We start from the raw sequence: 22,553 nt of genomic DNA on the forward strand, positions 1-22,553 counted from the left end.
CCTACGTCATGTGACTCAGAGCTGAGACAGTCAACAGATTAAACCTCTTGAAGTGCTACTCGGTGCATTAACCCCTCCTTAATGTGAACAAATAATGTGACATGACAACGTGACGCAATGTGGAAAACATAATGAGTTCTTGTTTCCACCATGTGACTGCAGACTCTTCCGTTCACGAGCTGCACACAGAGAAACCGTAGTCGCCTCAAGCTTTTGCTGTTTCTTTTCTGTGTTTGTTTGATTCGTGTCCAGATCTCTGAAAACCAAACACACTTTATTTAATTGCTTGTGATAAACATTATTGTACTAAAGTTGGGGTTTATCTGATCCGATAGAGATGTTGAAGGTATTTAGCTGTCAAAATACACAGGAATAACTTGTGAGGTTGGACATGTCTATCTGCCAACACATGCATTTCCATGTGTTTTATGAGGCTGTAAACTTTGCTGCCTTTTGAAACTCAGCAAAAGCTAGAATGATATCCAAACTGTAAACTTGTGAAAGCCCACGTAGCACTGCAAAAGGAGTTCAGCGGGACACTGTTCATCTTATTTTCTATTGGTTTAGCTCGTGTAAGCTCTGTTACATAAAATTGTGAGCATTCAGTGCTGACCTCTGCAATGGAAAATCCATTTTCTCTCAAAATGAAGTATGCAATTTATTTCTCTAAGGCAGGAATGATAAGGAATGCTTCATTATTTATCCTCATGTTCAGGCCACAATTCTGAAACAGAAAAATCTGTTGCTATTCAAGAGAACACTGTCCTTTCAGCTGCCCTCTGACCCCTTGTAAGAGCCACGTTCACAAGAAAAGCCTTTGCCAATTAATGATACTGTGGGAAGAGTGATTTAATTTCCTCTGTAGACGGGGCACTGAGAAATTGGACACCTTTTTCATCATCCTGCCAGGTTTAGCACGGCCGCCATAGCAAGAAAGCCAGAACGGGGGTTTGTAGCAGATCTGACACCAATAAAGTGATGAGTCTGAGGCTAACGTTAAAAATCCACAAAATCTCCTGAATGCCTTAATCCAATCAGTCCATGGTGCTCTCTCCCTCCCTCCCTGTCATTGTACATGTTTATCGTATCAGCAATTAGCATCACAGTTATCACAATGCACGGGATAGTTATGTCATATCCTGTGCATTGGGAAATGAACTGAAGCACTCAATGTTCTTATTTTAATCGGCTCCCTGACATCTGTGTTTCTCTTTCACTATACTAAAAGGAATGAAGATGTTGGAGCTGAATTCTTTGAGTCAGACTGAAAGGTATTCACAGGACAACCAGTTCTCACTCCAAACTCGTCAAACACTGACGCGTGGTCAGTGGCCCTCGCCGTCTGATTCCGATGCACCGGGACAAGCTTTACGATTGCATGCGAAGCACCGGGCTTTCAACTGACTCCAATGTAAACCCACCCATGTCATTATTACACAGGCTGAGCAACTAATGTACCTTGAATGGCGAGAAAGTTCTCCCAGGTTTGTCCCAGGAGACCTCTGTTCAAGGCCTGCATGAAACCAAGTCATCGCTGACAGATGTTACCATAGTTTTGTTTTACGTAATTCCCATAGTTTGCTGAACAAATGTAGTTGTTCTATGTAAGACATTTTTGCTTTGTGTAATACTAACCAAGTACTTTTGTTGCGTAAGTTGACGGAAAAACAACTAGCTTAGGGCAATGAACAAGCTTTGGTATTTGATGAGTTGAGTGAGAATGTGTTGCAGCGGAAGGACACAATCACAGACCCAATATGACTGTGGAGCTTACCAGTGCCTCTGTAAAAACTAAACATAAGTTTCATTACAAGAACATTCAAACATGTATCTAACCATTGCTTAGAACTGATTTTCCTGATCATGGTCTTGGGGGCTGAGAATATCCATGCATGCATTCGATGAGATGCAGGGTGCACCTGTCTCCAACTGAACCAGCACCCAGAATATATTTATTTTGGTTGTAAGGTCAGAAACCCAAAGTACGCATGAGCTATTATTAACCATCTTATTGTAGGGCTGTCTCAGCGAAAATAATGATTGTGATGTGTCAGAAGATTTTTTTAGAATGCAACTAAAATAAAGATCACGATCATAAAATGCAAATTAAAAAAGCCCTTTTGGGGAATTTCTTACTTTGGCAACAATAGATTTAAAAAATACTTTGCACAAAGACGATGAACGGGCTAAATGGAAAACGTGAACTGGAATTTCTATTTTTTTCTTAACACAGAACTGTATGGTGTTATATAATCACATGATAATTCTCCACATAGACGCCTTTTGGACCATTTTCAAGCCTGCTTAGAAGCAAGACATGCAATTGCATAGCAATGAGTGATGCGTGTCAGTAGATTGTGCACACTGGATGTGTTTTGCCGACCGGAGCCTATTAAAAAAAAGACATCACATCCGTAATGTGTTGGCCAGAGCATCAGGCCTTGAACAGAACTGATCTGGGTCCAGAAAAGGAAATGACAACAGTAAGGCCCAATTATTTACCACAGAACCCCTGCTGCTGACATCACCGTGAGACTTTGTTTCCTTCGATTCACACACATTCACATTCTCCTCCAGAGCCCCCTTTCTTTGCAATGTTTATCTCACAGCTCCCATTGTTGACCTTTAACCAGTGGGAATCGAGTGAAATGTCACGAGAACTGTCTGCGTCGCTGTAATCTGAGCAAAGGAGTCATAACAAAGTTCAGAGATTAGCCCAGGATTGGCGCAAAAACGTGCAGATGAGCTCAGTACAGCAAGTAAAAACACAACATGATTATTACTTACTGCATATCACGTGTTTGGCAGGATGCTAATTGCAATGAACTGCCTTTCCATGCAATATATCTCTTTATTGTGCCATTTGGTGCCCATTACCTTTGAGAAACAGTATTTTATGGCGTTGCCTGAGCTTTCTCCTGGCCATTACCTCTGTAAATTGAGCGTAGAGCTTCTGTCAGCGTGGTAAACAAAGCACCTGGATGCCAACTGGTGGCAGTTTATTTGATCAGCGGTACAGCTATTGCCGTTGCCCTAAGTACACAGCGACTCAAAACCCCATCCCTTCCTGAACTTTGGCTTCCAGGAAATTCTGTAATAAAAGCAAACCCCCCTATGTAGCTTTGCATGCTTGCCTTGTCTGTGCAGGCCATATTGGAGCGAATAAACAAACAAAGTGCAAAGCGACTTAAGCGTGCACCCTGTTATTGGATTCAAATCTAAAAAGCAACGTAATGAGATGTTAAGGAAAATATTTGTATTTGCTGTTGCTGTAGTTTGACTTACTGCTCCTTATGATGCTTTTAATTAGGTAATCCAGTTGGTTCTTGATATTTTAAGACTACACTTCAAGCTTGTGAACTCGGCAGTCAGAAACACCATAGTTATTTTAGTCCAGTAGTTTATTTCTCACCTTTCATGGAGTCAGAGATGTATTGCCGACCTCAACCAAAGTTTACAAGAATCTGCTTTAACTTTCGTGTTTACTCCGAAAATAAAAACACTGATAACAAGACAGCCTGATGTTTCGGTCAATTTTGATAAGTGCTGAACTTCTGTAACTGTCAGGCCTCTATTATGAGGCTGGAACAAGGGCGTTAATAACATGGTACTAAAACCGGTGTTTCTGAATAGAAACCAACAAACAAAGCCCTTTTAATTGCTACTTGGTGCAAATCATGGCGCAAAGTTTGCCTTGTTTCCCTTTTTAAGTCATCTGGATGTTCTTTGGAACAAGGCATGTGTATCTATTTGTTAGTAAAGTTTAACTGTGTGGAATTAGAATTTTCCTGTTCTGGTTTATGTATCAGGACATTAATCTCATGGGGCTCCTGACGAGCAGATTTTGAGAATTGTTTACTTTCAATGTTCTGTACTCATTTTGCACATTAATCTGTCACCAAAGTGAAAAAAATTGTGCAACACTGTGTGAGATGGAAGTCTCTAAAGTTGTTTTTTCTTTTTACTTGAAGGCAGAATTTGAAGGATTTTCCTAAAAATGAAACAATGGACTAAAAATGTCTCTCTCTCAATCATCAGTTGTGACCCACAATGCAACACCGAAAAAAACCACAGCTACAGTGGGATGGTAAGGGGACAAAGCTCGTTTCAAAACAAGATTGGATCTGGGGTTGGCTTGGTTGTGTTACAATCCACAACGAACAAATCCTAATATATGCTTAAATATATCAACACTATGCTTTCCATTTGTTTTGGTGTACTTTTGGAAGTGTATGTAGTGGGCTGCCATACCTGTACCATATATATTTGAAGATAAATCATCTGTAAGATACAAGTTGTTGTGCTTTGTGCTACATCAGCTCTCACACAGGGTATTTTTTGATAGTCAATATGAGACTCAATCTTTTTTGTTAGTCTATTTGCTTGTTTGTTAATATAATTAGTTTCAAGGTGTCATGGTCCTCGGGGTTTTGTTATACTTTGTTTCTTGTTTTAGTTTGAAAGTCCTCATCTTGTCTTATTTTACCCATCTGCCTTTCTTTGTTTCCCACCTGTGTGACCAACTTCAAAATACGGAAACTGCTCCAACTGAAGTTAAAATAAGAACTAAATGCGAGTTACAATGTTGATTTTCAACACTGTACACCAGATGCAACTTCATTTTATTTCTGTCGAAATTAAGCTGTTTTAGCAGAACGCAGTGAAACATGAAAAGATGATGAAGTGAAATCGAGCAAATAGGCATAAACTCAGGCAACTGGCAAATGCAAAATCCATTAAGATGAAAACTCAGCATGTGATACTCATTGTAATTGATAGCCTCACAATCTTTCATAAATAGCTTTAGATCACAATATCAACTGCACACTGTTTCTGGATCTGTCGGTTAATTGAATCCTGAAAGCAAACAGGCCCCTCCTCGGCCGTCTACACATTCCAGTCCGATTGGCTTAGCTGTTGGTCCAAAGCCCAAAGGGTGTCCCTATAAAACTCCCCACCAGCTGAAACACAGAGTCAGAAAGCAAAAAGGACTCTGAGACTCACAGGCAACTGAATACACTCAATTACTGCAACTGAAAGCACGGGAAGATGTGTAAAGGATTAGCTGCGTTACCCCAAACCTGCCTGGTGAGGTGAGAACTGCATCATCACTTTACCTGTCATGTCTTAGAAGTGGTTGGATCTGATACAGTGTGGCTACTTTTCAAACCATTTGAGAGTGGCTGATTTACCCCGTTAATGAATTAAAACGCATGCTGTCATTCTCGGGTCGAGACTTTCCATCTGGAAGAACTCAGAGGCTTTAAGTTCATTTTTGTGAAGTTTTTACTTTCTGAAATGAATTGTTGAAAAATGGATTTTCACAAAACGGCAGACTTTCTGAACTGAAGGAAAGCTTCCGAACTGTTATGCTCGCTTACGTGTTTTAAGAATATTTTGCAATAGCTTCTGCAGATTAGTCAAGGGCGTCAGAGAAAGGTATTGTGTTGCTTGCACTCTCAAACCTGAAGGGAGGTCGGAGAGGTTTCTAAACCTGCAGAACAACTTTTATTAAAGGGTTTACATGAGTCAAAATATAACATAACATTTTCACCATTTGGTTATTATTGGTTTTAAAATGTGTGCAGGTCATGTTTTGTTCATTACAGTAAATTTAACATTTTTACATTATAGATAATGTGCAGAGTAACTTTATAACTTAATACATTGTTGTACTGAGTATGAGACTTATGGGACGGAATCACCAAAAAAAACAAATAAAAAAGGGCAAGTAAAAAATAACAAAATATCTAATTTGTTTTTAAACTGTAGCTGCTACTTTTTCCCTTCTGCTGCCTCATTCAAAAACATGAGAACTTTTTTGTGAAGAACTCTTTTTGTTGCAAATGAAGTTCTGAATTTGATTAATCAGCCAACTGACACTTATAAATGTAATCTTAGTGTCTTGTATAAATACAATATATCAGAGTTCTCATCTTGAAAGCTTAGGTAAACATCATGACTAGATTATTATTACTTCCATGTCTAAGAAGTTAAAACAAGTCACACACACGTCGTCTGCTTTCTGTCATCCAGGGCGAAAGAGATCAAGTCGAAATTGGGCATTTTACTGCAGAAGCCAGAAAATGCCATCGACCTCATCATCCCCTACCCCGAGAAGACTGAGAAGAAGCCGGAGAAGCAGCAGAAGTGAGTCTCTCTCTCTGTGCCTCTGCCTCAAAGTTTGCTGGAGTGTAAACCAGATAATCGATGGTAAAGTGGCCGAGCAGAGCCCAGAGCACCTTAAACCTCTCCAGACACTGACTGGGCTCAGCTGTTACCGTTTGATGCTACAAAGCCTCATTTTATCAGGCATCACCTTGAAAAGACTGGGTTACAGATCATTTATATGATGTATAAAATGTTATTTTTTTCCTCTTAAAATATTATGGTATTTTTTAGAAAAGCAGCACTTTATCTAAAAGTAACCCATAAAAGTCGTGAAGCTTTGTTTCAGTTCCCTTTAGAGTCATTGTGGTGGAGACCATACAACTCTTCATTGCGCTCCTGTCACTGTAACTCATGCTGATAATTAACAACAGCCCTTACATTTCTCATCAAAAGATGATATTGTAAAAGCATTCGTTGTCATCCAGGTACAGAGTTTTAAATCTTTGTTTGCTTTGACTTAGTGTGTGATTACTGCGGATATGTTCCGCCTTTTATCATCCTCACACGGTTAAGCTGAAACATCTCAGCTGCTTTGGAAGCAGCCGAAATGTCTAAATGCTCCCCATGTCTGGCCCGGTTCATACAGCAGACACAATCCTGGTGGATGTTTTCCAGACTTGAATCTGTCAGCAGAAATCAAAAGCAGAGTCTGGTTTTGGGAAACTGGGAAAAGTCAAATTTGTATTCATAGCGTTAGTTGTTTTCACTCTGTTGAGTTTTTATTTCGAGTACATAATGTTTGCTCACAAATTGTTGTGTATAGGCCTATAGAGAGGAAGCCCCTCAAGCATGTTTGTAGCTTAAAGAGCTTTTCTCACACTTTCCTTCAGAAAAGATTGTATTTAAGAAAAAAAAATCACTTTTTGAAACTTATTTTTTAAAGTAGGATGTCTCTTAATGCTGATGTCCATGGTTAGACTTGACGCTGCAGTGCTCTGAAGGGGTCTTTGGTGCATCCCTGTGGATGTCTCTGGGGTTAGGTTTTGGGGGGCGGTCGCGTTCCCTGCCTCTTTCAGTTTGGGTGGTCGCTGGCCCTGCTGGGTGCCTATAGGGCTTCTGTAGGGATCTATAAACTACTCGGTAAGTCTGGGTAAACAACAAAAAGGCTGAGTGCACTGCAACATTATGCAAATGAAAATAAACATACGAACAGGATAATTCATGGAATGTCTCATTTGTACTTGGATGTTTTCTTCTTTACTTTCTTGCCCATAATGGATATTTTGGAGGGGTGAGTTAGGGTTAGTTCGTTACTTTTGGGATACTTTGAACAAGTTTTTCTGAAGATCACAGACTGAACTGAAGTATTTTGTGTGCAGGCCGACTCCTGAGGAGGCTGCTCAGTGGCGTGAATGTCTGGACCGAGTCCTGAACAACAGCTGTAAGTTTGCCCTCATTTACTCTCTCTCTCTTTCGTCCCCATAATGTGACTGCATGAACAGATTTTTGTCCGAACAACATGATCAATGAGAGCACAGGGTAAATTAAATTTGCGTAGCCCAATTTCACGAATCACAAACTAGAATCAAGGTGCTTCAATAATAAATTGAACACCTTGTTTCTGTATAACAGCATCAAGGAACTTACTTAACATTTTAAAGTAGTATATATTATTCAGTAAACGTAACATTACTCTAAAAACCTTCTTAAACTGACTCCGTGATTTTAATAATAATAAGAAGAAATATCACATGTAATGTCTCATGTAGCACGTATCTTGCAGATATATCTTTCTTCTCCTCATAATGGTGCCATTTATTCAAACCAGCTTTTTCCACACAAAGAATCCTTGTTTAAATCCCAAAATAGACATGTTAAGGTTGTCCTTTTACTTGCTGCTCTGCAGCCTCGCTTTGTTGATGTCCTTCCAACCAAACAATGAGAACACCATGATTTCATACCAGCCAAAGCTGCAGTCTTCCTCATGCAACAGCTTGAACTTTGGTGAAACTCTAACCTTTCCAAAAGGAGCAAACATGCCTTCGAGGTCTGGTTTCTGTCTAGTAGACTGTTGAAACAGGTACCCGGCAGGGTTTGGTTCCCATAACAGCAATATAGTGTGGCAGCCGGAGGGGCAACCTCAGAGGAGAAGTGGTAGAGGGACGATATTGCCTGACATGGAGGCGGAGCCCCCATGTCAGGGAGTGGAAAAGAGCGCCAAACCACCATCAGCCCAACAAGCAACACCTGAGGAGGAGAGACGAGGGAGCGACCACACCCTATCAGAGGAGGAGGAGGGGACTATAAAAGGGCCCCGGACACAGGAAACTAGGAGAGAGTAGGAGTGGAAGGAGACGGAGAAAAAGCAAACCCATTGGAGACAACTGCCTTACCCCTTGATCACCCTGGAACGTCTGACTACCCGCCCGGCTCCCGACCCCTGCCTGTACGACTACCCTGCTCCTGCCCGCGCCCTGGACCGTATGAGGAATACCCGTTGTGCACCGAACCGTGGAAGTGAACACCGACCATCCCTCTGGAAAGCGGACAGTGTATTGTTGAGTGTCTATCCTACCTCTATCCACTCTCTATATTCAGTAAAAACCTCACTTGCACCATTTATCTACCGACTGGTTGTGTTTATTGGTCCGTGTTGTCGTGAAACCCCCTTGCCACCCCGGGGGCTGTCACAATTTGGTGGAGAACGTGGGCACAGTCCGGTTCTGGCAACACTGACCGATAGACCGACCGACCCAGTAAGCATGGCCACCCCGGTGCCATTTCAAGAGCTGCTAGCGGGGCTAATCGCTAGCAACCAGGAAACCCAAAAACGCCACGAACAAGCCATGCAAGTACAAATGCAAATCCTCCAAGCACAGCAGCAACAACAATACCAACAGCAAGTACACATGGAGAAGTATATGGAGGTACAAACCGAACGCGCGGAGGCGATGCAAAGCGAAATCAAGGGCATGTTACAGACACAACAGGAGCAACGTACCGTGGAGAAAGCCAACCCAGCGCGCTTCCTTCTCAAGCAGACGGCAGCTGACGATGTTGAAGTGTTTTTTCAGATATTCCAGACAACGGCACTCCGGGAAAAATGGCCAGAAGAGCACTGGGCTGAGTTGATAGCCCCCTTTTTGATCAACGAAACGCAAGTAACGTATCAGGACTTAGAGCGCGCTGGAAAAGTTGACTTCCGGGTGTTGAAAGCGGAAGCGTTACAGCGATGCGGGGTCACGCTGTTAATAAAGGCACAACGATTTCATGAATGGACATATGACACCTCCCTTTCTCCGCGAGCCCAGATGCATGAGATCAAGAGGATTACGACGGCCTGGCTGCACGCAGAGCCCACCGAGGTGTCGCCCACCGATCGTGTCGTCATGGACAAATTCCTTAGATCCCTCCCGTATGAGGCAAAAAAATTGGCCGGCCAGAGAAACCCCCGCAACCTCGAGGAACTGGTAGAGATCATGGAGGGTTACCACGCAGCACAAGCGTTAGTGCGTGGGGGAAGAAACCCGAAAGTGGAGGGGTCCACCCGCAAAGAAAAGATGAGAACGGAGGAAACTACCTATGTGTCTCCCTCCTTTCCCCCAGGCTTTCCCCGACGTCGGCCGGCGTTTGGACCGGAAGAGAGGAGGTGCTACCACTGCGGCGAGATCGGGCACATCGCCTGGGAATGTCCTCACCGCCAGGACGCACCCATGCCCACGGCCAGTGAGGGGAGTCGCCCATGCGGACTGATTACCGGATGCTGGGCCACTCACGAGGACCACATGCCCCTCACCCCGGTCAAAGTAAACGGCCGCGACGCCTCCGCGATGGTGGACTCCGGGAGCGCTATTACCTTGGTGAGACCTACGTTTGCTCAGTACCCGCTCCTAACCGGCACCCGAGCGGTCACGTGCATCCATGGGGAGACCCGCGAATACCCCACCACCGCCCTCGAGATATACACGACGAGGGGTAGATACGTCGGCACTGCAGGAGTAGTGGAAGGACTCCCCGTAGAGGTGCTGGTCGGCCGAGACCTGCCCGTGTTCCAGGAGCTGTGGCGCAGCCTGGTGGTGAAACCAGGTACGACCCCTCACCGAAAGTACAAGAAGAAAGCCATCTGTGGGCTGGGGGAGGAGATCTCCACCGATCCCCTATCGGAAGGAGTCGCCAGTGCCGTGGCCCGGGCGTTGGTGGAGGCCACCCAACCCAACCCCGAGGACGTATATGCCACAGCCGTCGAGAACGACGGACCCTCCAGCCCCAGTGAGCCCGAAGGAGAGGCGCCGCCCATCCCCGAGGAGGCAGATACCCCCTCCCTCGAAGAAGAGGAGCTGGCCGGGCTGTTTCCCCAGGACCCGGAGGAGCCCATCTTACCCGGGCCCCTCACAGGGAGGTTTGGGACGGCCCAGTTGGAGGACCCCAACCTAGCCCACGCCCTTCGGCAGGTGGCCGCCGTAGACGGACGACCACTGGACGGGGTAAGAGACCTCCCTCCCACACATTTCTCCATTTATAACGGGCTCCTCTACCAGGTAGTAATAAGGGACGGGGCCCCCCTCAGGTTGTTACTGGTACCCCGTCCTTTCATACCCTCTGTCCTCCAGTTAGCCCACTCCCATATCCTAGGTGCCCATCTAGGAGTGGAGAAAACCCTGGAAAGGGTGAGGGCCAGGTTCCACTGGCCCGGAATAAAAAAGGCCGTGGAGGATTACTGCCGGAGCTGCCCCGAATGTCAACAAGTGGCCCCACAACCCCATCACAGAAACCCGCTGGTGCCCCTGCCGATCATCACCGTCCCCTTCAGCAGGATCGGGATGGACCTAGTGGGGCCACTACCCAAGACCAACAGGGGACACAGGTACATCCTGGTGATAGTGGATTACGCCACCCGGTATCCCGAAGCCATTCCCCTACGCTCTATGGCCACCAAGGGCATTGCAAGGGAGCTGGTGATGTTGTTTTCCAGGGTCGGAATACCGGAGGAGATTCTCACCGACCAAGGAACCCCGTTCATGTCTAGGATCATGAAGGATCTGTGTGGCATGCTGAAGGTGACCCAACTGAGGACGTCGGTGTATCACCCCCAAACGGACGGACTAGTAGAACGATTCAACCAGACACTGAAAAAAATGTTGAAAAAAACCATGGACCAGGACGGGAAGAATTGGGACCAACTGCTACCCTTCCTGATGTTCTCCATCAGAGAGGTGCCCCAGGCATCTACCGGATTCTCGCCCTTCGAGCTCCTGTACGGTCGACGACCCCGGGGGCTACTCGACCTGGCCAAAGAAGCCTGGGAACACCAACCCTCCCCCTACCGCACCATGGTGGACCACGTCGAGGAGATGAGGGTGAGGATGGCATCCCTCTGGCCCATCGTCCGAGAACACATGGCCGAGGCACAGGCGGCCCAAGCCCGCGTGTACAACCGGGGAACCCAACCCCGAGTGTTTAACCCAGGGGATCGGGTGTTGGTCCTGGTACCCACGGCGGAATGTAAGTTTCTAGCCCGATGGAGGGGGCCGTATGAAGTGATGGAGAAATTGGGGCCGGTAAACTACCGAGTCCGGCAACCAGGTCGGAGGCACCCGACGAAGGTTTATCATGTGAACCTGCTCAAGAAATGGGTGCGTAGGGATGCCATGCTCTGTTTCTCTCTCTCTACCCTCCCAGGAAAAACGGAGCCAGTCGAGGTACCCGTGGGAGAAGAGTTGACCCCCCGGCAGAAGCAGGACGTCCGGGAAATGGTGGATCGGTTCCGGGACGTGTTCTCCCCGGACCCCGGATACACCACACTGGTGCAACACCGGATAATCACCGAGCCCGGGAAGAAGGTGAAGCTAAGGCCGTACCGCATCCCCGAAGCCCGCCGGGGGGCGATAGAGAGGGAGGTACAGAGTATGCTGGAGGCCGACATCATCGAACCCTCGACGAGCGAGTGGTGCAGCCCTATAGTGTTGGTTCCGAAACCCGATGGCTCAGTCAGGTTCTGCAATGACTTTAGGCAGCTCAACGCCATCTCAAAATTCGATGCCTACCCGATGCCCCGGGTGGACGAGATGATAGAGCGCATCGGGAGGGCCAGATACATAACCACCCTCGACTTGACTAAAGGCTACTGGCAAGTGGCAGTAGCCCCCGAAGACAGGGAAAAAACGGCCTTCACTACTCCCATGGGACTGTACCACTATAAGAGGCTGCCGTTCGGGCTCCACGGAGCCCCCCCCACGTACCAGAGACTGATGGACCAGGTACTACGTCCCCATCGAGAATACGCGGCAGCCTATCTGGACGACATCGTCGTGCACGGGGAGGAATGGGGGGCTCACCTCCAAAGACTGGAAGCCGTCCTGAAAGCTCTGCGAGGGGCGGGGCTGACAGCCAACCCCAAGAAATGTCGCCTCGGCCTCCGGGAAGCTGACTACCTGGGGTACACCATCGGCCGCGGCTGCGTCAAGCCCCAGGTAGGGAAAGTCGAGGCGATCCGGGAATGGCCCCGCCCCCGCACAAAGAAACAGGTACGAGCATTCATTGGGCTAGCTAGCTACTATCGACGGTTTGTTCCCCAGTTCTCTGCTCTTGCAGCACCCCTGACGGACCTAACAAAAAACCGGCTGCCAGATCGGATCGTATGGACGGCAGAGACCGAGGACGCCTTCGAGAAGCTGAAGGAAGTACTCTGTTCTGAACCAGTGCTGGTGACCCCGGACTTTACGCAACCGTTGGTGGTACAGACGGATGCCTCCGAGACCGGGGTGGGTGCCGTCCTGTCCCAGCTGAGGGATGGAGAGGAGCACCCGATCACATACGTAAGCAGAAAATTATTACCGAGAGAAACGAGATACGCCACGGTCGAGAAGGAATGTTTGGCCATCAAATGGGCTCTGGGGGAGTTGAGATATTATCTGCTGGGACGACACTTTACCCTGGTCACGGACCACGCCCCCCTGGTATGGATGTCCCGTTCAAAAGACAATAACGCCCGGGTCACCCGCTGGTTTTTATCCCTTCAACCGTATGCTTTCTCTGTTGTCCACAGATCCGGGGCCGCTCATGGAAACGCGGACGCCCTGTCAAGACGGGACGCCCTAGGTTCCTGGAGCAGTCCTCCCCCCAGGTCGGATTTAAGGGGGGGGGTATGTGGCAGCCGGAGGGGCAACCTCAGAGGAGAAGTGGTAGAGGGACGATATTGCCTGACATGGAGGCGGAGCCCCCATGTCAGGGAGTGGAAAAGAGCGCCAAACCACCATCAGCCCAACAAGCAACACCTGAGGAGGAGAGACGAGGGAGCGACCACACCCTATCAGAGGAGGAGGAGGGGACTATAAAAGGGCCCCGGACACAGGAAACTAGGAGAGAGTAGGAGTGGAAGGAGACGGAGAAAAAGCAAACCCATTGGAGACAACTGCCTTACCCCTTGATCACCCTGGAACGTCTGACTACCCGCCCGGCTCCCGACCCCTGCCTGTACGACTACCCTGCTCCTGCCCGCGCCCTGGACCGTATGAGGAATACCCGTTGTGCACCGAACCGTGGAAGTGAACACCGACCATCCCTCTGGAAAGCGGACAGTGTATTGTTGAGTGTCTATCCTACCTCTATCCACTCTCTATATTCAGTAAAAACCTCACTTGCACCATTTATCTACCGACTGGTTGTGTTTATTGGTCCGTGTTGTCGTGAAACCCCCTTGCCACCCCGGGGGCTGTCACAATTGCTTGTGTGCTTGTTAATCATTTGTACATTTATATGTATTTATATTGTGTGTTAGACAGCCATGTGACTATTTGTTTGTTTAATTGAATGAAGATAATGATTTTCAGTGTTGCCGGATGCATAATCAGGTTTTCAAACCTCAACATTGGCAACAAAATCTTGAAAATACAAATGAATAAAATGTAAAGAGCTTAATTTTTTTAATGGGCGTTCTTTATCAATGGAAGATTTAAAACACACATCTCTATGCCTTATTAGGCCTAGGTGCATACTGCCAATATTCGAGGGCGCAGAGGCAGGTTGCGCCTGACGTTGTTTCGCAACCATAACCAGCTAATCATATCATTGAGGCCATACAGTCATGCTACTTACCAGGAATCCCGATTTCCGAGCTGATCTTCTCCAGCCGTTGTTTTTCAAGTATGTTTTGAAATATTGTCTGTGGTCCATATTGTTTAGCTCTAGACGCAGCCGTCGCCCGAACCTACCACGACAGCGCGGCTCTCGTTTTTGAGCGCCTTCCGTGCCTGTACATTGACACCAATGTCTTTGACACGGCATGTCCGACACCCTAACGGCTTATTGGTGTCTATTAAATTGCACACATTTTGTGTGTATGTGTGTATATATATATATATATATATATATATGCGCGGTACGCGCAAACTCTCCTGCTAATAAGTCACTTAAGTTGCCCCTGCACATCTGAACAGATCCACCTACAGATGTTGCTGCGCAGCTGATATTGTATGTAATGGGAGCAGCGTTTCCTCTGCAGAGCTCAATGGGTGGTAAAAGACCTTTGTTGCTCCTTCTGCACAGTCTAGGGCAAAGAGATGTATGTTTTGGCCTGTGGTTACATGCCTGCGGGAGTGTGCATTATGCATCCATGTATGTGTCCGTGTGTTGTGGTAAAATCTCCAGGGAGAGCTGTAAACGATTCCGCCAGCGTTGATTTATTGCACGGGTGTTGCAAACGGCTGTGCTGTGATCATTTATCTGAGCTTTTGCATTAACATTATTCTTTATGGCATCTCTCTTGTTAATTCCCATGGGATTCTCTCTGAGTTATTTCCTCTCAAATGTAGAACTGCCCTCCCTCCTTTGCCGTAAACAAAATAAATTGCATAACTCAATGCATATTATGAAACAGGAAATGAATAATGTACGACTCCTCTCTGATAAAGAACATGGCACTCGTGGAGAAATGAATCTAATTTTCAAGTTGTTTTAATCACTTCTTCATTTTCACCGATCACGCTACTGGTTCAACCTATGGGGGTCAGTAAAGTTAATTAATACTGGAATTAATTTAACGGACATTTTAACAGAATATTGTAGAACCATGAATACGTGACAAACACTGAAGCTACAATTTCTGCTGGTTGTTGCCGCTCTGATACACAAGCAGCCATAAATTGGCGTTTGTGCCTGTGCGTGAGTGCCTGCTTCTCTTTTTATGTGTTCTTGAACTGAAGGTCTGTCCAAAAAACAGAGCTTGATTGTGACTCAGAGCTATTTTGAACCAAACTCTTTTAGATTGGAGATCAAAGCCTGAGGCCACAGCAAAAGGCTTATCATCTGCCGCACATGTTCATTTCAGACAATGGGACCTTCGCAGGCATTATGTTGAACTACAATGTTCTTTGCTCAAATGAGTGGTTGTTTCAAGTCTTATTATGGATCTGGTCTTAGAATAACCACTGTGCTTTCACAATTGTCCAAATAAAAGTTGTTTCTATTTCAGACACTGTTTATGACATTTCTGAAAGGTAGTTGGCTGTTTTTGTAAATAGAAGTACAGTATGCATTTTTATTTCTATGATTATCTGGCTGGAACAATATCAGGAAAAAGGGGATGTTCTCCTCCCTTGTGTCGCATAAAACAGTCTTTTTCCTGATAGTTCCAGAGAGTTTTGGGAAAACTAATACCATAACATGGGAAGTCACACTTTCCGCTCTAAAAATACCAAACCTCTGTAGTATATGCCACCACTTTATAATGTTGATTGTGCCTTCCTTTCATTTTCCATTACTTCACTTCTGCAAATCGTGTAATCGCTTTAAGACATGGAATCTGGAACAAAGCTGGCTTCATCTATCGCTTAAAATAATGTTTTTTTTGGGCCCAAGTGTCTGTTATGTAAATGTTCCATTATATTTCAAATGTGACCGCTTCATTACGGAAAGAGACACAACGGTCATCTGATTATTTGCGAAAGGCAGCAATGTCACTGCTGTAAAACAGGTGTGACTAAAAAAGATGCATCACGGATGTAGTTTTAAATCTTATTTTGTCCTTCCTCTTAATAAGTGACAATATATTAACAGAAGTGTCCACTCAATTTCATAACTTGAATATATAATTCTGGTGCTTATATTTACAGCCTAACAGTGCCCAATCAAAGCTAAAAATGATGAAACATCAGCTTGTGACTCACACTTAATTTCTCTCGTGCTGTATGTAAAAGCATTAGGCTGACTAAATAGCTAGCTTTGATGAATGTTTTTTGGCATTCTGTGGTTGTTTATCACCACAAGGGGGAAACGTGGATGAAAACACAATTTTGTTAGACATGTTTAAACTGCTACAGAAACAGTGTTTTAGACTGTCCTTGGAACATGGAACAGTGCAATCTCAGAGGCTTATTCAATTGCCAGCATGTTTACTTTAAAATGTGTTTGTGAAAAGGGCCTTCAATATCACTTCTATATTATATTGCCTGATAATACCGTTCTCTCTCTTATAACCTCTCCTTTCTCCATCAGATGGTCTGGCCGCTTTCCGCAGCTTCCTGCAGTCAGAGTTCAGTGAGGAGAACATTGAGTTCTGGATGACCTGCGAGGACTTCAAGAAGACCAAGAACCCTGTGAAAATGGCCACCAAGGCCAAGAAGATCTACGAAGACTTCATCCAGTCTGAGGGACCCAGAGAGGTAAGTGACTCCTGAGACTTCACCCAAAATATATATATATTCAGCCGAAAAACCTAGCCCAGTGCCAACTCTTTTTACAATGAAAGTAGCCAGCAGCACTTGCTCCAAAAGTTGCTAGATCTAGCGAAAGTCAGCAAGTCTGCAACACTTCAGGCCTCCCTCCAAAACCTCTCCTCCATGGTCAAATGGACTGTACTCTACGAATGGCTTTTCTACTCTTCAGACAACTCAAAGCGCTTTAATACGAGAGTCACTGAAACTGGTACCGATACTGGTGCCCTCATTATGTTGGCAAAGAGGATTTTGTCAGCAGGTTAAGATGAGTAATATAGCCTTCATTTAGGCAACATTTCACTCCTGACAGAGCTATTTAAAAGCCAACAGTGCAGTCAAAATAAAAGGAAAAGTGAAATGTTGGAGAGAAAGTTGCCTGTATAACAATTTGCATACATTTGAAGATTAACGGCTGTGTAGAGGAGAAATACAGGCGCGCTTGAGTGTAAACAGATGAGGTTACAGACAGAAACAGAGAACAGCACAAGGATGAGAACAGACACACACACACTTTCTAAAGCGGTTCCATTTTGGGTCAGAGACATGGCCTCTACTTTACTGCATGTTAGAAGGAACTGTTGTTTCTTGTACTGATCTACATTTATTTCTATTATTGCAGAGTTACAATCAGTCTGACTATTTTAAACCAGGTGTGTTAAACATCAATGCGGTCTCTCCTAGATCTTCTCCAGAGAATATTTTCCGGGCAACAGGACTTGATTTAGTTTGCGTTTGTCTCCTCCACCACAGGTGAACATTGATCACTTCACCAAGGATGTGACCCTGAGGAACCTGGTGGATCTCTCCCCTACCACCTTTGACCTGGCCCAGAAGAGGATCTTCGCCCTGATGGAGAAAGACTCCTTTGGTCGTTTCCTTCGCTCTGTGCAGTACCAGGAGCTCCTGGTCAACTAAGCCAGAGCAGAGTCTGAGGAGATGGGGGGGGGGGGGGAGGTTTCAAACAGCAGTTAGTTAATATGAAAATAACAAGACACGTTTTTTTTTTAATCAGGTATTTGTAATCAATTACCTTTTTTGTAAGTACAGCTCAAGAAGCAAAGACTTATTTTACAAAATATCCAAAACAGGGCGAGAAAATTATAATTCCAAATTACAGTTTGAATGTAACTTTAAGTGAAAGACTGCCTTTCGAAATAGCCCTACCTCCCCAACCAACACACACACACACGTTCTTGAAGTTCTATACCAGTGAGGACCTTCCACTGACAACATTTATTCCTTCTCCTCCTAAAGAAAGTGAGGGTCTCCCAGAATGGTGCCAAAAACCAGATTGGTTCTCACACAAAAGAAGAAGTACAGACGCAACATATTTACACACGGGGTCAAGATCCACTTCAAAACAGACAATGTGTTTCGAAACATACAACTCAATATATTTAGTTGTGTCAGCTCTTTATCTTACTCAAAACACGCTTGTGAAATTACCTGTTGAAAACATGATCTGACTTCCACAACGTGTTGTTGCAGGTTTGCCAGGCACGTAGTTTTGTGTAAAGCTTGACCTCATCGACTGCTATGCATTCTGTAGCAGACTCCATACATGACTTTCTTACAAAGAGCCCTAATGCAGGGCCGTTTCTGATAATTCTGTTGCAAACATTAACCTTAAATACAGGCATTTTAAAACATAACCCAGTCCTTCGCTGCAGACAAACATCTTATATCATCGTAGAGTGACTTTTAAGTACTTTGTGTTTTTCCCAAGAAGCCTCAAAGATATGGAGTGGCTGAAAAGGATATGACCGATACCAGTTTCTGTCTGAGAGAAAATTATTGGGGAACTCTAAATAGACTGGCAGTTACACAGTTGGCTGTTTTTAATCAATTATTTCATTCAAGGTAACAAAGTGGATTCTCTTCTAGTATCAGTGCACGAGTAATAGTTACCACATAAGTCCTTTGTGTCTCTAACACTCAGTCAGTAATTTCAGGTTTTCAACAAACTCCCCTTTTGGTATCGATGAATCTGTGAGAGCCATCCTTGAGAATAGTGCTGGCTAGTTCAGTGGTCGAGCTCCTTGGCTACCACTAAACTGCATGTTGGGAAAATCAAGTAGGAGGGAATGTGAAGAAGTGAACAGAGCAGCGGTTTTAACAGAGAAAAGGTATTTTTCCCATGTGATGTTACCAAAGTTTTATAAGCATTCAGAGTCTAAAAAAGGTCCAGATCTTATACGCCAGTGTAAAACATGAGGGACAGATCTTGCAGGTTTGCAGCACTAAACAATACAAATGCTGGTGATTGAGAATCCTTTTTAAGGTGGTATTTTGAGTTACAAACCATGCAACCTCAAATTTAATTTTGAAGTCATGAAGGGAATTTAAGGAAATAGCACTGCAATCAGATGAGTAGATACAAAATAGTCAGTTGATAAATCTGACATTATATGCACTTTTCTGTTATTGTTCGGGTAAACACTTTCAACCACAAGTTATTGTTCACTACATGCTGTAAGAACATTGGTACACATAACTTACACCAAGCTGAGGCATAGGTGGATGCGATGGTGAATTTGGTGTGCAATGTTTGAGGGTCCTAAATGTATACTTCAGTTGACTGCAACAATCGTTAAGTGTGATTATATGTACTCTTTAATGCTTTTTTATATTTAACAAAAGCAGATGTATTAACCAATGTAATAATATTGCTATCTAGATATTCAGCATTTCATAAGTCCTTATTGTTCCCCATCATGCAAATATCCCACACGAAGAAAAGGCCATTGGAACATCAAATGAATATCTGAGAAGTTTATTTAAATTTTCAACAGCATTTGGCAAGGGTCCATTATGGCACAGATTAGCCATTCTGATGTCATAACCCTAAGTGTCATACACGTCAATAATCATCCCACAGAAAAACTCAATGAGGACTTTAACAGTGCCGAGTATGCGTCATTTGATGTAGTCTTGTATGTCATTTCTGGAGTATCATATAAAAATATATGTGCATACAATTCCTGAAGATGTATTTATTTTTACATGTAAATATCAACTATTTACAACCAATTGTGTCTTAAGTTATTCTTAAATACAGCAATGGAACCCATGATTATATGAATGGAGAACAGGCAAGGACTTTTCCCAGACTCGTTTCACTGTCATAAAAGAGGAAACACCTGACTTTTGTTTTTCTTCATTAGATCCCTATTCCTAATATGTGTGTACATAGAAAGCACATGATGATTGAGTCTTTAAAACTGCAATGGAAAAACTAAAACATTTGGAGTAAAATGGAGAAAAATGCCACAATCAAGTAATTTAATAATGAAAAATATCAAAAGTGGTGCCATGTGGAGTTTTCTGTTCGGTGTACATTCAGTGTAACTCACAAAATGCATTGAGCTCTAACAAACATTTAGGGAGATCTACAGAAACATTCATAACTATGTTTTCATTGATGTAAAATCAACTCAAAAACTGAGAATGGTGTTTTTGTTTGCTTAGAATCAGCCCTGCATATCTAGGGAACGGGTCATCTTCCCAGAGTCGTGTTTCTACAGTAGCCCAGAATGGACCAACCAAATACTGGCTCCAGAGAGGGACTGTAAAACTTTCAGTGTGTTTTTTACCGTCATTTTCAGAAACAGTTGAACAAGGTGAGGAGAGCGGAGGGTTATTCCGTTGGTTGCAATCTGCAACCTCACTGTTAGATGCCACTAAATCCTAAACACTCAATCTTTAACACCTCTAACACAATACAACCGTCATGACACATGGCGTCTCCAGCTGCCCCCTTTTCACTAGGAGGTTGTAACACATGGAAGCTTCACAATACACCCAAAGGATCCCACCAGCAGCCCACCCAGAGCTGATAGAGTGGAGTGACATCACCCCCACACGAGCTCACCAATTTTGAAGGTACATCCATATCTGTCAAATCTTGTAAAAATGTAATCGAATTTGTAAACGGAGTTGGCGTAATCTGTTTGCAAAACGTTTGATGGGCCGAGGCCTTACATTTTACAAACTTCCAAGGAAGTCTCTTGAGTCGTTCTGGAATGATCTTTGTAACTATCAAACAAACAGGACGGGAAACATCCTTCAAACTCTCAGGATAATAGCTCTTAGATATTTTTAAAAACCTCTTCCCTGTTTTTCTAATTCCTCCCAAGAGTAAGGTAATTGTTTTAAAGATCAAAGCAGCATGTGTAGTGTTTGCCTCAACAAAAGAAAACCGTCAGAGACGAGTAAAAATCAGAGCGGAAGCAGATGCGGCTGAGGAATTGTTCTGCCAACACAAACACTGTCAGAGGCTCGCATGGAAGCATCCGTTACTACCACACTTCCGAGAAATAGATGGAAAAGGAGGTAGTGAAATTCTTGACGCATGTTTTGTTGAACTCTGCTTTTAAATGCCTGGTCTCATTACAAGACAGAGCTGGAATTTTGTCATGCCAAAAAGGTGTAAATATTTCTCCCAAAAAAGGTAGTCATTTTCTGTACTGTATCTATTACTGTTCTTGAAACCTGAACGAATATAATTAATTCAGATTCAAGCAGATAAACACTTAACAGCAAATGCTTAGACTGTATTACTCTGATTACAACCAAAGAATCTTAAGTTTCACCCTGATACATGATCTGATTTTCCTCCAAATGTGCCAGGAGATGAAGAATTACACTCAGACAGGATTGCCTAATAATGTTTTCCTGATAAAGTTTTCCACACAATAAATAATTTCTTCTGCTTTTCCTGTAGTAATCAATAGCCCTCGAAGCACAAACAGACATATTTAAATCTGTATCAAAAACAAGATTCAGACTTGTGATAAACCACCTGATATCTGAATGTGGGTTTACTATGGTCATCTGTTTTTTGGGAATCAGCGTCAACCTATTGGAGAGACCTACGTAGAAACTGAGTCACACATATTGGCATTCGGTCATGGGAAAAACAAATTTGTAGTCCCCAGGGTCTAAAATAATCTGTTGACAGATAAAACTAATAAACCATAAAACTATACTGCGCTGTTTATGTTTACTCTGGCGTCATTAACAGGCAGATGCGTGGGTGTAGCAGGATCGGTAAACACATGGGAAACACATGGGAAGCTGATTGCTCACTGAGTTCCTCTTGAACGACAGCAACGCTGACAACATTGAGGCAAAAAGTTTGAATGGCTTCAGGGCTTGAGAAATCTGTTGCCGAGTGACCGCCAACAAAAAATGGACACAGACTTCCCTTTGTGAAAATGAAAAAATGATTTTGCTGAATAAGTGAGAGAGATTATATTTAGGACCAAGAAAAATCTGGTCTCACACCCAAATCGTAAAATCAGTTCTCGACAGCGTCTGATACCGATGCACCGAGTTTTCAATTAACTCCAAGGTAAACCCACCCGCGTCATTATTAAACGGTCAGAGCCACTCGAATTAAGAGCAACATAGTCCACACAGGGCGAGTGGGGGGCAGGGTTGATGGTTCAAATAAACACAGCCAGAACTTTATTTCAGGAGACCACTGATAGTGTCCAGTGGGAAACTAAAAGTAAACGTTGGCATTTTGTTACGTTTCCACATAAATATATATATATTTAAAAACATGAGTAAAATCCAAACAGGGTCTGCAAACTGAAAGTAGCCTACGGATCGGCTCTAACAGGATGTAGCCGTTTTTTTACTTCCTCTGTATTCTTTGAAGGCGGCTGAAAACTGTCCGACTTGAGAAGAATTTGATCCATTAACTCAACCCAGATGCTTTTATTT

At 44.2% G+C, this 22,553-nt stretch overlaps 1 protein-coding gene across 1 annotated transcript; it reads left to right on the plus strand.

Moving 5' to 3' along the window:
* Positions 1–4,985: 4,985 nt before the first annotated feature.
* LOC306776347 (regulator of G-protein signaling 5-like) lies at positions 4,986–19,801 on the plus strand. The gene is made up of 5 exons (XM_079267007.1): positions 4,986–5,093; positions 6,037–6,150; positions 7,491–7,552; positions 16,603–16,769; positions 17,574–19,801. Exons 1-5 carry the CDS (start codon positions 5,050–5,052, stop codon positions 17,736–17,738), a joined length of 552 nt encoding a protein of 183 aa, XP_079123133.1. The 5' UTR covers positions 4,986–5,049; the 3' UTR covers positions 17,739–19,801.
* The last annotated feature ends 2,752 nt before the right edge of the window (positions 19,802–22,553 follow it).

Source organism: Melanostigma gelatinosum (genome assembly GCF_949748355.1).
Source record: "Melanostigma gelatinosum genome assembly, chromosome: 4".
In the NCBI taxonomy this organism is placed as follows: domain Eukaryota; kingdom Metazoa; phylum Chordata; class Actinopteri; order Perciformes; family Zoarcidae; genus Melanostigma; species Melanostigma gelatinosum.